This window comes from Erythrolamprus reginae, chromosome 2 (genome assembly GCF_031021105.1).
Source record: "Erythrolamprus reginae isolate rEryReg1 chromosome 2, rEryReg1.hap1, whole genome shotgun sequence".
In the NCBI taxonomy this organism is placed as follows: Eukaryota; Metazoa; Chordata; class Lepidosauria; order Squamata; family Dipsadidae; genus Erythrolamprus; species Erythrolamprus reginae.
Window position 1 is genome coordinate 216,315,694 of NC_091951.1, and position 15,777 is coordinate 216,331,470.

At 40.5% G+C, this 15,777-nt stretch overlaps 1 protein-coding gene across 2 annotated transcripts in view; it reads right to left on the reverse strand.

Annotated features, from left to right (window-relative positions):
• TRPC4 (transient receptor potential cation channel subfamily C member 4) overlaps positions 1-15,777 on the reverse strand; it is a 282,463-nt gene that overhangs the window by 219,195 nt on the left and 47,491 nt on the right. For both annotated transcript variants that reach the window (XM_070741813.1, XM_070741812.1), the window contains exons 3-5: positions 13,363-13,881; positions 12,495-12,831; positions 5,163-5,302 (exon numbers count right to left, since the gene is read on the reverse strand). In XM_070741813.1, the coding sequence (XP_070597914.1) occupies positions 5,163-5,302; positions 12,495-12,831; positions 13,363-13,881 (996 nt within the window). The remainder of the gene's footprint in view (positions 1-5,162; positions 5,303-12,494; positions 12,832-13,362; positions 13,882-15,777) is intronic.

Genomic DNA, 15,777 nt, shown 5'->3' on the forward strand with positions numbered 1-15,777 from the left:
ATGGTTGCATTTCTATCCCAGGCTCCCTAAAGGTCATCAACAAGTGTGACCAGTACATTTTAGGTGTTAGGCCCTGGTCTTAACCCAAACTGAAGAGTCCACTTCATTCAAGGTCTTTTGTAGCTCTGCTCCAACCATCCTCTCAACAATATGAAATTTCTCCATTATTGTGAGGTTGAAGGGTTATCTCTTGAGAAGGGACATACCACTGTCTCCTTCAAGGCAGACAGTGCCATCCATTCCTGCAGAGAGATATTAATCACCACTTGGACTCAACCACATGCCACCTCCTGGGGCATGGATCCAGAACACAGGCAGCTCAACTCACAGTTTCAAGGACTGTCTCCAGTTCCTCAAGGGTAACTGGCTTGAACAACTCCCCGATAATAAGGTTCTGGTATGTCTCCATTATGTCCAAGCAGCTTGCCCAGCCAGAGTCCAACTCTGATTGAAGTTGAACAGCATTATCTAAAAGATGCTGAGAATATTCTTGCAAGGGTTCCCCCAGTTCCTCCTTACCTAGAAGAGATCTGGTTATGTGAAAGAGGGCTCCTGGTTGGCTAAGAGCAAGAGAAATAATAATACTTTGGCATTCTTATCACCACAAGATAGAGCCCAATGCAGGCTTTTACCTGTGCTTGATTGGCCTCACCCCAGCACTCTAGATGTCTCTTATGTTGCTTCATCTCTCTGAGCTACTTTGTGTGCCATGGGGCTTGTTCTGGTTTCTGGTAGAACTTTGGCTATTACAAATAACTCTTACTAAATGCAGTACTTCATAAACAAAGAAACTCCATATTTATTCTCTTCCCTTCCATATTCAAAATATAGTTCATACTAGACTTCCGGTTTGACGTCACGTCGTGGCGGAGCGGTCTCCGAAAGCTTTCGGGATCGTTCTCCGTTTTCCAGCCTTTTGGCCTGCCATTTAGGCAGTTGCAGCCTGGAGGGATGAGCAACTTGAAGGGGAACTCTCCGTGCACCTGTAGCGGTAAGGCAACCCCTCGGGGGGGGGGTGGAGAAACGCCCGGGGCCGGGGCTGAAGAGATCGGCTTGTGCCGATCCAGAGACGTGGCTGCCCGACATCTTATAGGAAGCTAGAAGAGCAGCTAATATAGGCCAAGTATCGGGGAAAGATTTATTGAAAGAGATGGTATAGTGGCTGGATAAGAGTGGTTTGTGCTTGGAGAGATTGAGAAGGTTTTTGAATGGTGAGCTCTTGCTGCGAACGAGAAGATTAACCAGTTTTGGAGAACTTTGGAGAATCTACTGTGGCGGCCATAATCGAGTGTGGAGAGAGGAGACGGGGGCTGTATTGTGTACAAAGTGGATCAGAGCCGAGGGTGGAAACCCAGCAGGATCTTCCCCCCCCTGTAATTTGGTTTTCGTGGTGGAGTGAATAACATCGGAGCGGACCAGCAGCAAGAGCAAGGTGGATTTTCTTATCGAAAGTGGATGGTGGTTTGTGGAAGTTTGTGGAAGTAAGAGAAAGAGGGATACTTGGAGCGGCCTAGAGTGACTTTGCAAACCAGAAGCCTGTGCTAACAAGTGGATAAATTAGCACAGGTAATACTTGGAATATTTGGATATCTTTGGAACATTTGGAATCATTTGGATGTATTTGATGTAAAACAGCTTTGGGAAAATATAAATTACAAATCAATCAAAGACCTGTGCACAGTTTGGTAAGAACTTTTTGGCAACTTTATAGCTCTACAACTTCGTATAATTCTTCTTGACTTTTTTTTGAAGACAGAAGATAGAAGATAAAAGATATGAAAGCTATGTAAAGCTATATAAAATTACTGTCTGAAATATAATTATAGACTTTATTGCTTTACTTCAACTTTCCTTGCCCTTTCCTTTTCTATTTTTCCTTTTTTGTTATTTATCATTAGGCTTTAAAAATAATAACAGAACCCCCCCCCAGCTGTTTGTGTGTGTGTGTGATCTCTTGAACCATTTCCAATAGCACACCTGTTATTGGAAATGGTTCAAGAGTTCACACACACACACACATACACACACACAAGGGGGAAGGAGACAGGGATGGAAAAAGAGAAGATAGTAATAATAGTAATAGATTTTGGTTTTGTTTTATTATTAATTTATTTTAATAAAAAAGAAGGGAACTTATTTATTTATTTATTTATTTACTTACTTACTTACTTACTTACTTACTTACTTACTTACTTACTTACTTACTTACTTACTTATTTATTTACTTATTTACTTATTTATTTATACTTCTATGTCGCCCAGTCCCAAAAGGACTGCCGCTCAGACACTATACTTTTCCGCCCACACCGAAAAAAAATTAGAGGGAACATTGACCACCAGGCTTGAAACCTTAGGCTTGGACAACCTAGAAGTATGCCATCTATGGTCCGGCTTCAATGTAGCACACAAAATTATCTACTACAACATATTACCTATGAATGACCACTTCAGCTTGAACCGCAATAATACATGAGCACACAATTTCAAGGTAAATGGCTCCAAACTTGATTGCAGAAAATATGACTTCAGTAACAGCTTGATTAATGCCTGGAATACAGTTCCTGACTCTGTTGTTATATCCCCAAACCTCCATAACATAAACTGTCTACTGTTGACCTCACCCCATCCCTGTCCTACTGTCTTCATTTTTGTACCCATTGGCCTCTGCCTCCCAGCAATTTACCTCCTTGCACCAAACAGAACAGAGCGTCTTAAACCAAGCAACTGATTATCAGCTTCCCAACCCTCAGCTGATTGAAGCTGCAGGCAGGCCACGTACTGAAACTGAAGGTGAAACTAAAGCTGCAAGGAGGTAAATTGCTGGGAGGCAGAGGCAGAGTTTTATTTTCTTGTACTAATCAGATTGCTGAAACTGGATGCAAGGAAGTAAGTCAATAACTATAAATGTCTGTAGAATGTTCAAGTTATAAGACTTATTTTTTAAAGACTGCTTTATTATTGTTCTAAACAACTTAACAAAATGAAGATGCTTTTAAAAATAAATGCTTGATCTGAAGAGGCCTTTTGTATCTTCTTTTAAATTGCAGAGAATAATGTATACTTCCAGAAAGCCACATCAATTTTAACAGCATCTGTACAAGTATAGCCTGAAATGTAACAGCATCTTGTTTAGTATTAAGATAAGGCAGCTGAGTTAATTAATTAATTAATTAATTATTAGATTTGTATGAAGCCCCTCTCCGAGGATTCGGAGCGGCTCACAACAAATAAAACATCATATACAAATCCAATGTTAAAACAGTCTTTAAAAAAACCCTATTAAAAACAGTCATACAACCCAAACACACCATCCATAAAATCAAAGGCAGCTAAGGATATATCAGTTCCTCCATGCCTGGCGACATAAATGAGTTTTTCAAAGTTTGCAAAAGGCAAGGATGGTGGGGGCAGTCCTAATCTCCGGGGGGAGCTGATTCCAGAGGGCCAGGGCCACCACAGAGAAGGCTCTTCCCCTGGGTCCCGCCAGACGGCATTGTTTTGTCGACGGGACTCAGAAAAGGCCAACTCTGTGGGACCTAATCGGTTGCTGGGATTTGTGCGGCAGCAGGCGGTCCTGGAGGTATTCTGGTCTGATGCCATGTAGGGCTTTATAGGTCATAACCAACACAGGAAATTATTTTCATTTTTCATCACAGGGACTTAGAAGATTGATTATAGATATGAATCATCACATATGTTTGGTTTCATTTCTATCATTTTTGATGCCTGAAATATGGAATGTCTAATATAAAACAGTGAGAAAGATGGCTGTGTCACATCTTATAAGTAATAACATAAAACTGATCACTGGAAGAAATTAATCATATATACACATGGTACAGTGGTACCTCTACCTAAGAATGCTTCTACTTAAGAACTTTTCTAGATAAGAACTGGGTGTTCAAGATTTTTTTGCCTCTTCTTAAAAACCTGAGCCCGGAAAAATTTCCCAGGAAATTTGAAAGCGGTATGAAGGCCCGGCAAATTTCCTGCCATTTCCCCTTTAATCCAGGCCATCTCGGGCTAAACTGGGCTGCCAGAGGAGCCATTCGGTGGCACTTAAGGAGGCTTTGGCAGTCCAGAGCAAACAAAGCATTTTTCTTTCTCTGGGTGGTTGGAGACCACCTCTGCCAGCGCCCAGAGAAAATAAACACTCCCTTCGCTCTGGGCAGCCCAGAGTGAATGGAGCATTTTCCTTTCTCTGGGTGCTTGAAGAGGGAATAAACCACTTCACTCTGGTGACTTCCTCGCCATGCCTCCCATACACTCGACGCGAGGTTGCCTCCCAGAGCATCTGGATGCAGAAAGGCAAAAGGGGGCGCTTCACTCCAGTCAGATCAACTCAGCTTCAGCCAAACCAAGGAGTCACCACAGTGAAGGAAAGGCTCCGGCTACAAAGTGAGCGAGTGAGAGGGGAGCCCTTCAGCATGGGAAGGAAGAGGAAGCAGATAGCAGCACCTCACCTCACCTTCTTCCTTTGGCAGCGACTGTCCTCCTCCTCTTCCCACCCTAATTCCGAGCTGTTATTTCTTTCCTAATGGATTTGCACACAGTATTTGCTTTTACATTGATTCCTATGGGAAAAATTGCTTCTACTTACAACTTTTCTACTTAAGAACCTGGTCACAGAATGAATTAAGTTCTTAAGTTGAGGTACCACTGTACATGAAATCATTAAATGGGTTTTCTAACTTGTATGCCAATATAGAAGAGATGCAGAGTTAGTTGATTTCTATAAACATAAAGTGGCAATTTCCTACATTTCTTGGTCCTAGACATTGGATGTCTAAATAAACGTAATATATTTAGGTTTATATACTTAAAAGAATCTGTAACCTGAAATTGTGAGCACGTACCAATAGTCCTTGTTTAGCAATTACCTCATTTAGAGACAGTTCAGAGTGATGAAAAAGTAACTTTATAATCAGTCCTTACATTTACAACTTTCACAGGTTTGTAAATCAAAGGAAAGCTGAAATAATATCACAAGAACAGTTGTGGTTTCACTTAGTGACTGTTTTGCTTAATGATCAAGTTGTGAGCCCCAACTGTGATAGTTAAACATGCATTATTTGTATTTACATGGATTAAGAAGAATAGATATGGAATTAAATACATTCAAAGAAAATGTCAAACATCTAGTATTTGTTAGGGTTTGTTACCTTTGAAAATGCAACTATTTTCAGTGATATTGTTGCCAGATATAGAGAGTTCATAACAAAATCCATCAGATTCCACCAGTCATGAATGTAATCTTGCAGGCCACCATCCCACATTTGTTTAATTTCACCCCAAATAAATCCTATAAATATAAAAAGCAAATATTAATTACATAACTAATAAGTAATCATTTTATAGTTTTAAGTTCTAATGATTAATTATAGTTAATTATAATTCTATATAATTATCGAACTATAATGTAATTATAGTTCTAATTATTTCAGTTTCCATAATGAATAGAATCAGGGTTGCAGAAATATACATAGCTATTAAACTGCAGCAAAGAGCTACAAAAAATTCTAACTAGATGTTTGCAAACCAGATCTAATAACCTCAGCCATAGAAAGTTGCCTAGCATCAGTGGCTTCTGTTAAACTTGCAGTGCCATCTGTTTCACTCCCACTGGTTTAAGACTGGCCCAAGAGACAGATCAAAAACAATATGGGAATGATCTTAATTGGAATATTATAAACAACAGCTGGGAAAACAAATGGTGTTGATCTTTCTAAATGCACAGAAAGCATTTGATAATGTAAGCTGGCAATTTATGTTATTACAACTAAAATTTATGCACTTGGTGAGAGATTTTTTAACATGATCAAGGCAATATATCACAAGCAAATGGCAAAGGTGATGGTAAATGGAAATATGACAGAGAACTTTAATATAAGAAAGGCACAAGACAAGGATGTCCACTATCTCTTTTACTATTTATATTGACATTGGAAGTGTTAAATAGAAATATTAGATAAAATATAGAAATTAAAACTATGGAAATAAAAAAGGAACAATAAAAATTACTGGTATTCACAAATGATTTGGTCTTTATCTTGGAAGATTCACAACAAAATGGACTTAAATTATTTTGGAAAATAAAAGAATATTGCAGGACTGAAAATAAAGAAAAAGCCAAAATAATAGTTAAAAATGTTACAGACACACAGAAAAAACAGCTAATGAACTGATGGCAAACTGTGTAACTATTAAAGAAGATAACCATTATAAACTGGTGAAACAAATCAAAATAGATTTGGAGAAGTGGAAAAACCTGCAACTGTCATTGATGGGAAGAATAACTACTATAAAAATGAATATTTTGCCAAGATTATTATATTTATTTCAAGCAATACCGATAAAACTGGGGAAGGGGGAAATATTTTGAAGAATGAAATAAAACAATATTAAGATATTTTGCAAGAGAAAAAAGCATGGATAAATTTGAAAATGTTGCAAGATTCAAAAAACACATGAGGTATTGTACTTACAAAAGATTATACAAAAGATTATTGACTTTGGAGAGACATGATCTCCAGTTGCTCTGGCACTTTTTTTTATGGTAGGGAAAAAAACAAAATACATACCATATTTTTCAGTACATAAGATTCACCGGTGTATAAGAAGCACCTAGATTTTAGAGGAGGAAAACAAGGAAAAAAGTATTCTGAACCAAATGGTGTACTATTATATTGTTTAATAAAATGCCAGTGTGGCAGAATACTTTTTATAACCATGTATACTTTTTAAAACCATGTGCACTTTTTAAAACCATGTACACTTTTTACAAACTTCAAACTTGACATCTTCAAGACTGTGGACTTCAACTCCCAGAATTCCTCCAACAGTCACGCTAGCTCAGAAATGGGACTTGAAGTCTGCAAGCCTTAAACTTGCCAAGTTTGAAGACCCTTGCACTCCTAACCTCTAACTTAGGGATCTTCAAACTTGACAGCTTCAAGACTGTGGACGTCCACTCCCAGAATTCCTCCACCAGTCATGCTAGCTCAGAAATGAGAGTTGAAGTCTACAAGCCTTAAACTTGCCAGGTTTGAAGACCCTTGCACTCCTAACCCCTAACTCAAACAAACAAACTAACAAGGACATTTTATTTTGTTAGTTGTTAGTCACAGAAATGGCTAGTGATAGAATCATATACAATTACAGTTCCCTGCTGAGGTTGCCTTAATATTACTACTATACCATGAGGTTTTCAAAGACTCCCTCTCTTGACCATTCCAATTTTCACAATTGAAGTACTGTAGATGGAAATATATGGTGAACTCCCAGGGTACAGCAGAATTGAGGAGAAGCAGCTAGAGAAATTAGTGAAATACGAAGATCTAAAAATCGAGTTGCAATGACTCTGGCATAAGCCAGTGAAAGTGGTCCCAGTGGTACTTGGCACGTTGGGTGCAGTGCCAAAGGATCTCAGCGGACATTTGAAAACCATCAAAATTGACAAAATCTCCATCTGTCAATTGCAAAAGGCCTCGTTACTGGGATCGGCAAACATAATTCGCCGCTACATCACTCAGTCCTAGGTGCTTGGGAAATGCCCGACTGGTGATGAAATACGAAATCTAGCATAGTGATCTCGTTTGCTGTGTTGCATTGAAATAATAATAATAATAATAATAATAATAATAATAATAATAATAATAATATCAAAAGTGCAGACTCTGTAAAGAAACAGATGAAACAATCGATCACATACTCAGCTGCTGCAAAAAGATCACACACTGACTACAAGCATAGGCATGATGCTGTGGCACAGATGATCCACTGGAACTTGTGCCGGAACTACTATTTGCCAGTGGCAAAGAACTGGTAGGATCATAAGCCCAAAAAAGTGGTCGAAAATGAGCAAGCAAAACTACTGTGGGACTTCCGACTTCAGACTGACCGAATTCTGAAGCATGACACACCAGACATCCTGACTGTGGAGAAAAAGAAAGTATGGATTATCGACATCGCAATCCCAGGGGACAGCAGAATTGAGGAGAAGCAGCTAGAGAAATGAGTGAAATACGAAGATCTAAAAACTGAGCTGCAACGACTCTGGCATAAGCCAGTGAAAGTGGTCCCAGTGGTAATTGGCACGCTGGGCACAGTGCCAAAGGATCTCAGCGGACATTTGAAAACCATCGGAATTGACAAAATCTCCACCTGTCAATTGCAATAGGCCACTTTACTGGGATCAGCAAGCATAATTTGCCGCTACATCACTCAGTCTTAGGTGCTTGGGAAGCGCCCAACTGGTGATGAAATATGAAATCCAGCATAGTGATCTCGTTTTCTGTGTTGTATTGACACAATAATAAAATAATAATAATAATAATAATAATAATAATAATAATAATAATAATCCAATTGGAGTCAAAGTCCATCTGAATCTGAGCGACTTTATCAGCGAAAAATGAGTTAAAATCCTCGGCACTGGTCTGCAAGTGTTCTCCTACTGCCCTCTAATTGAGAAGGGAGCGAGTCACCCTGAACAGAGCGGCCAGGTGGGATTCCGCTGATGCATTCAAGGCGGCATGATACGCGCATCTTGCCACATTGAGCGCCACTTTGTAAGTCTTAATATAAGCTCTTACAAGTGTTTGATCAGACTCAGACTTATTTTTCCTCCACCGCTTCTCCAGACGTCTCTTCTGGCATTTCAACACCTGGAGTTCCTCGGAGTGCACCGTGGACTAGTGCCGCAGAGAGGTCACAATGGTGCAATCCGGTCAAGAGCCTCCATCGCAGCCTTGTTCCAGGCCACAGGAAGAGGCTCTGCCGAACTGTGCACAAATGAATCTGGCAAAACCCCAAGCGCCCTCTGAAAGCCCTCTGGGTCCATCAGGTGTCTGGGGCGGAACCACCTAGTTGGTTCCGCCTCCCTGCAGGGGAGGATTGGAGCCTCCATTTCAAGCCGTAGTAGAAAATGGTCTGACCATGACAAAGGCAGAACATCTAAGCCCCTTAGTCTCAGACCATTACTCAATTGCTCTGAGAGAAATATCATGTTGGGTGCGTGCCCCCTCTCATGAGTCAGACCCTGAACTACTTGAGTCAGGTCCATGGCTGTCATGGTGGCCATTAACTCCTGTGCCAACCCAGAGGATTAAAGTCCCCCAAGATAATGAGTCTGGGGAACCCCACCGCCAACCCGGCTACCTCCTCAAGCAGCACAGGCAGGGCTGTTAACATGCAGCTGGGAGGCAGGTACGTGAGCAACAAGCCCACCTGAACCCCTAAGTCCAACTTCATAAGAAGGGACTCACAACCTGCAATCTCAGTAGCAATGAGTCTACGTAGGTAAAAAGTCTCCTTGGCTATAATAGCCACTCCTCCCCCCCACTTCCCTGGGGTCGAGGCTGATGCCATACCTGAAACCCGGCTGGGCAAATTTCAGAGAGAGGAACTTCTCCCTCTGGGCCCAGCCAGGTTTCAGTCACACATACCCTGTCGACCTCCTTCTCCAGGATCAAGTCCTGGATGAGGAGAGCTTTATTAAACACTGACCTGGCATTGAGTAGCAGCAGCTTGAGCCCAGGGCCCAGATTACACTCATCACCAGTACCCCAGGTTGAGGTCATGGGGCTGGAACAAGGGATCACTTTCAGGCACTCTTCTCTGCACTTTTTCTAGAATCTCAACATTCTTTTTGCATCGTGGTGATCAAAACTGAATGCAGTATTCCAAGTGTGGCCTTACACATAGTATCATAGTGAGATGCCACAGATTTCACTTCCAGGCTCAAAACAGTAAGAAACTCCCCCCCCCCCCCCCTATGGAAAATGATGGAAACTGTCACAAAAAAGATATATTGAGATACTTGCTTTTGTAATAAATGTTGGGCTTAGTCAGATTTACTGATATTGCTTTTGGACAGTAAATATAGTTTCCTGAACAAAATTGTTGATAAGCTGTCTCAGACAGTTCTCTTAAAATAGAGCTCTTATAAAATTGAACGTTAAGTAATATGCTAATTTACATTTCCAAATTTGAACTGGAGGAGTCAGCAAATGTATGATACTTTAGTGACTAGACCAATATTTAACAAGATACTTAGTATATTCCACTGCTAGTTGGCATTTATAAGCCAAAGAAACATGCAAACAATTGTAGCCTTCTGTTAGAATGAAGCCTTCTGTGAATGTGATATACTAGTTGGGAGCAAATATATTTTTAAAATCTATTATTTCCACTCATTTCTTCCCTTGCACATCGGCTAATCTAAGTATGCCTATTTGTAGTCTTCTGTTCTTTAAATTATTGATCATGCTAATTTCAATTGGAATCTTTGTATGCTAGTGATGTCAATAATTAGGCAACCAGAATAACAGAATAACTTAGTGGGAAGGGATCTTATTCTGTCCCAGCACCGAGCCCCAAATAATTATGCAATGTTGTCTTGGGTAACATCTGTGAAAAAGAATCAGGGGCTCAGGCATGAAAATTGATGTATTTATGTATGTATGTATGTATGTATGTATGTATGTATGTATGTATGTATGTATATGTGTATGTATATATCTATGTATCTATGTATGTATTTATTTAAACTTCTGTCACCCAATCCTGAAGGCTGCTCAGACACTATACTTTTCTGCCCACACCGAAAAGAAATTAGAGGGAACATTGCTGCCCAAGTGGTAGATGTATAATGGCCTTGAACTTCAGATGCAGCTTTGTGGCTGCATCTGCTCTCTCATGAATCCACCCCTCCCAAGTTTCCATCTGTTCCCTTATAAAATCACCACTCCCTAGTTTCCATAAACATCGGGCCTTCTACAGATAGTGTGGCAAGCTGTTGATTTATCACCAACTTCTGCACTGGCTTGACACCAAGAATATGGCAGCATTGATGGAAAACTCTGGAGATTAATCTATCAAGTGAGCTGCAGATATTTCATTTCAGATTTTGGAAATGGATTGCATGAAGGGTAGGGTATCTTAGAAATATCTAAAGTCAATTCCTGTTGTAGATAGCATTTACACACATCTTTTAAAATATTTTTAAAAAATATTAAGGCAAAGAAGCTCCCTTGAGTTGGCAACACCCACCCAGTCACATGATAACCAGCCACGTGCACCAGCCACATGACCAACCATGCCTACCCAGCCATGCCCACCTAGTCACATGACAACCTAGTCATGCCACCCAGTCACATGACCACCCAACCATGCCCACAGAACGAGTAGTAAAAAAAAATGAATTACAACTGGTATAACATTAAATTTAAATGAAGATACGTCCAACCTTTTTGCTATCAGTTTGAGGGCAGAAGTCCTTCTCACCTATTTGAATTTGTATGTTTTTATTTTTTTATTTTTCATTTTAAAAAAACCTGCCACAGGCCCCAGGTTCAAAAATTAAAGCTGCAGTGCGAGCAGAATAAGGGATTGGGAAAACTTAATGAAACAGCATGTTCATTTTTCAAGGAAGAAAGGACATTAAAAGGAAAAAAAGTTGTCTATTCTTCTAAAAACAGCTTGTAACTTGTCTGGAGTTGCTCCAACAGTGAAATGGATGACCTATAAATATAATACACAAAGAAAGATTCCATTCCAAGAGGCACTAATTATTTCAGTTCCCATTCTCTCCAATGTGGCTGGTTTTTTCCTCCCAAGCACTTGGGAATAAAGAATAGAGAATATTATTTATTTATTTATATGTAGCATAAAAACATGTGACACATACAGAATATAGTTTGTCGGCTATGAATAAATTAACTGCCTTGGAAATGACCCTGGTTTGGGTCAAGAGGCAAAAAAGGAGCTGTGATGTTCCTTCAATATACCAGGGTGATTTGACACAAAACACATGCAACCCCTCCCTGGTACAGAGCCGAAGGGATTGGATACTGTAGCCTAGAGGTTAATTCTCTGCATTACAAGGCCAAGGTTGCAAGTTTAAGTCCCAGTGAGGGTATGGCTAGCTGATGAGGCCAGAATAAGGCCGAAATAGATCTATCCTAGTCTCCCTTAATTTTCAAATTCAGCAAAAACATGTCACACACACAGACACACATATATACCCAGTTCTAAAATATATAATAAAGTTATGAAATTGTTAAGGATTAACAATTACAATTTTGAACTGATTGCTGAAACTATCATTAACAAAAGAAAACACTTGACTGAATACATTTGTTTGTCATTATAACTCTTAATTGGTATTCAGCATGTTTTGGATATAAATATTACACTGGGATAGGAATAAGAAAATGATTGAGTTACACCAGTTTCTGCTAGCTCTTTAAAAATAATTTTGATTTGAATTTAATGTTATTGTCCTGAATGGCTACAAGTGTATTGTTGAACTAATGCTGGCATGTAATTAAAATTTGATATATTCCAATGATGTGCATCAGCTTTCTCTTGTGTGAGTCAGTTACTCCAAATACAAATATTAAATAACTAAATCAAGTACTATACATTTGCTTTACCTTTATACTTTATATTTATAAATATTTATATTTTACTTTATATTACTTTATATTTACCCAAGACCCATGGTAAGATCATCCATTCAACGATGGTTGGTGGCGGCCCTTGCATATTCAGATCTGACCTGTCAATATGCTGAGAGGCAAGTAGAAGAAGAAACAAGAAAGTCAAATAGGAGGCAGTGTGGCAGATGAATTTGATGAATGGCTTCCTGATGAACAGTCCCAATCGGCTCTTGGGAGCTATCAAGTAGCAGACAGAGAATGCAGGAAAAAGGAATCCAACAATGATGCAAGTCAGCATCTTCACAGCCCAGTGGTGTCTCCTCCAGCCTGGAAACTCATCATACCAACGAGAGGCAAGTAGCTGTTGACAGTTTGGTTGGGCAACAAACTAACATGAAATAAAAGAAATAATAAAAGCTCTTTTATTTAGTAAATTCTTATTTACAAAATGTTAACATGCAAAAAGAAATTAAAGAGATTTAACTGTATTTTTACTAGATGAAATTCCTTGTACATTAAAGTACACAATCATTAGGTATTAAAATTAAAGACAAAAAAAATTGTTCTCTGGTATAGCTCATATTTATTATACTTATCCTCATCTAAGATGAACTTTTTTGCTTATAGTTATAGTTATATAGTTATGTAGTCATAGAAAGTGAAAGGTAAAGGTATTCATGTGGGTCTAACTCAAGGCAGGAAACATATCCTACACACCTTTCTCCTGTTTTCCTCACAACAACTTTTTCAATATTTCAATGCCCACTAGAATCTAAAACTTACAATGTTAATTTAAAAGTGAAAGATAATGAAATCATGAAGAATAGAGGATCTCAGCTGCATTTGGTCTTATTTAGGAAGCATGTTATCTCACTCATTATTGTAATAAAATCCACTAACATTTTATCTGTATACCTACCTCTTTTTGACGGTATTTTATAGCCAGTTTTAATCTTGCCAAATCATTTTCACTCTGCTCTTCTAGTAGACTGTTATCATCTCTGTAATTAAGAATAATTTCCAACTCTCTTGAACTTCGAGTCTGATCCAATAAATCTTTTGCAAACTGCTTGCACTGTTGCGACAATTCTTCATATTCAGATTTAAACTCATTTTCCACTTTGCTCAGTTCTTGAAGTTCCCAACTTAATTGGAATGCTGTAAGAAATGGGTCCTCACTTGATAAAGCAATTAAAGATGGGCTTGCAAGAGCCTTGTAGATATTTAGTCTGGATCGGGAATGGCGAAGGCTATCCACATCAGAACTGGAGACACATTCCACACAGTTACAGCGAACTTCATGTGGTCTGGGAACAGACACACCTTTCTGAACTAAAAGTTTTATAATTTCATAATTGTTTGTATGGGCAGCCAAGATAATGGGCGTTATGTCTGGTGTAAATTCAGAAAATTGTGTATCCAGTAATGTGGGTGGTACCTGTGGGGATGGGAAAGGAACACTATTCATTCATTCATACATTCATTCATTCACTCACTCACTCACTAACTCACTCACCATACTTATAATGACATATTTACAGAGTAAAATATGTACACAGGTAATCCTTTTGTAGCAACTATCTGCAATTACAATACTGATGAAAAAGTTAAATTTTCAACAAATCCTTGCTACCCTGTTTCCCCGATAGTAAGACACCCCCGATTGTAAGACGTATCGGGGGTTTCAGGGGGGTCGGCTAATATAAGCCGTACCCCGAAAGTAAGACATATGTCTTACTTTCGGGGAAACACGGGGGTATTGCCGCCTCCCTCTCATCTAGCTGCCTTCCTTTTTTAAGCGGGAAGAAGGGCGCGCTTTCTCTGCCTTCTTCCGGGACTGGGGAGGGGAGCTGTGAGGGAGGCGGCCTGCTGAGGCCCAGCCCGCCGGGGAGTTTGGCTGATGGAAGGACGAAGCCAGACTGCTAAGCTTCAGCTCGTTAGAGGGAGCTGTCGGCCGGAGACGGCGGGGCTTGCTGCAGCGAGCGACCTGCTCCTGCCTTCGCTTTCGCCTCCTCGAGAGCCAGTGAAACTTGCCGGCGTAGCCGAGTTAGCCGCAGGGAGGAAAGAGGCGGCGTCGAGGGGTCACGGCGCAGCCTCTCCACGGCAGTCGAGGTGGGCGAGGGCCCTGCCTTGGTGGCCGCGGGTTGCCACCATTATGAACCCGGCGGGCTCCTCAGAAACGGCCCTGCAAGGGAAGCCGCCCGGCCAGAGGTAGGAAAGTCCCCACCCATCCTTTGCCCGTGTCTCGAAGAGGGGAAGAGAAGGGACTGTGGTGATGGTGTTGGGGGGGTGCGAGATAAGTGAGGGAGCCTTGAAACCGCTTGTCGCCTTCACTTCCACGGGGCTTTTGAGGGAAATAACAGTCCCTCCTGGGGGAGAAGCAGGGGACAGGCTCTCGGAGCCCTTGAAAGCCCCCCCCCTTTCCACCCCTTGTCGCCCGAGACGAGGTCGGGGCGCTTCCTTCCCATTGGCGCTCTCTTCAGATCCTCCTCCCCTCGCTCTGGGTGAGCAGCGCAGCGTGGCGGCGGTGATGGAGGAGGAGGAAGAGGAGGAGAACGAGGGCGGCTGTCGCCCTTGAGGAGGCTGCCCTGGAGCCCTGAGGTTGAACTTGGAAAAGGGCTCATGAGGCTCCTGTCCCGCGGCTGCCCTTCTGGACTCTGGGGAGATGCCGCCTTCAGGAACGCGACCCTTTCAATTTTTTTCCAATATAAGACATACCCCGAAAGTAAGACATAGTGGGGCTTTTGGGGATAAAAAGAAAGTAAGACACTGTCTTACTTTCGGGGAAACACGGTATTATAATCTTTACAAGTCCATAAAGCAATGGAAAGTTGTAGCAAGCATAGTTTCATTTATATATCAATTTGCCATTCCCAATTGTGGTCATGAAACAAGGCTTAACTGTATAATCCCTTGGGGGGGGGAGTTCAAATGAAGGAAGTTTTCAGTGTATTGCTGGCTGCAAACATGAAATTGAGAGACTTTAAAAACTATTTAAAATGTGAGGGAAGTGGGCTGAATCAAGAGTTTGGATGAAGCCCCCTTCCTTCACATTTAAAATATTTTTAAAAGTGTCTCAATTTCATTTTTGCAGCCAGCAATACACTGAAAACTTCCTTCATTTGAACCCCCCCCCCAAGGGATTATACAGTTAAGCCTTGTTTCATGACCACAATTGGGAATGGCAACTTGATACCTAAATGAAACTATGCTTGCTACAACTTTCCTTTGCTTTATGGACTTGTAAAGATTATAATATGCAAGGAGGCTAAGGATATTTGAGGAAAGCTGAGAAAGAATCTGCGGAAAGCTGTTTTACTTACCTTAAAGTTTT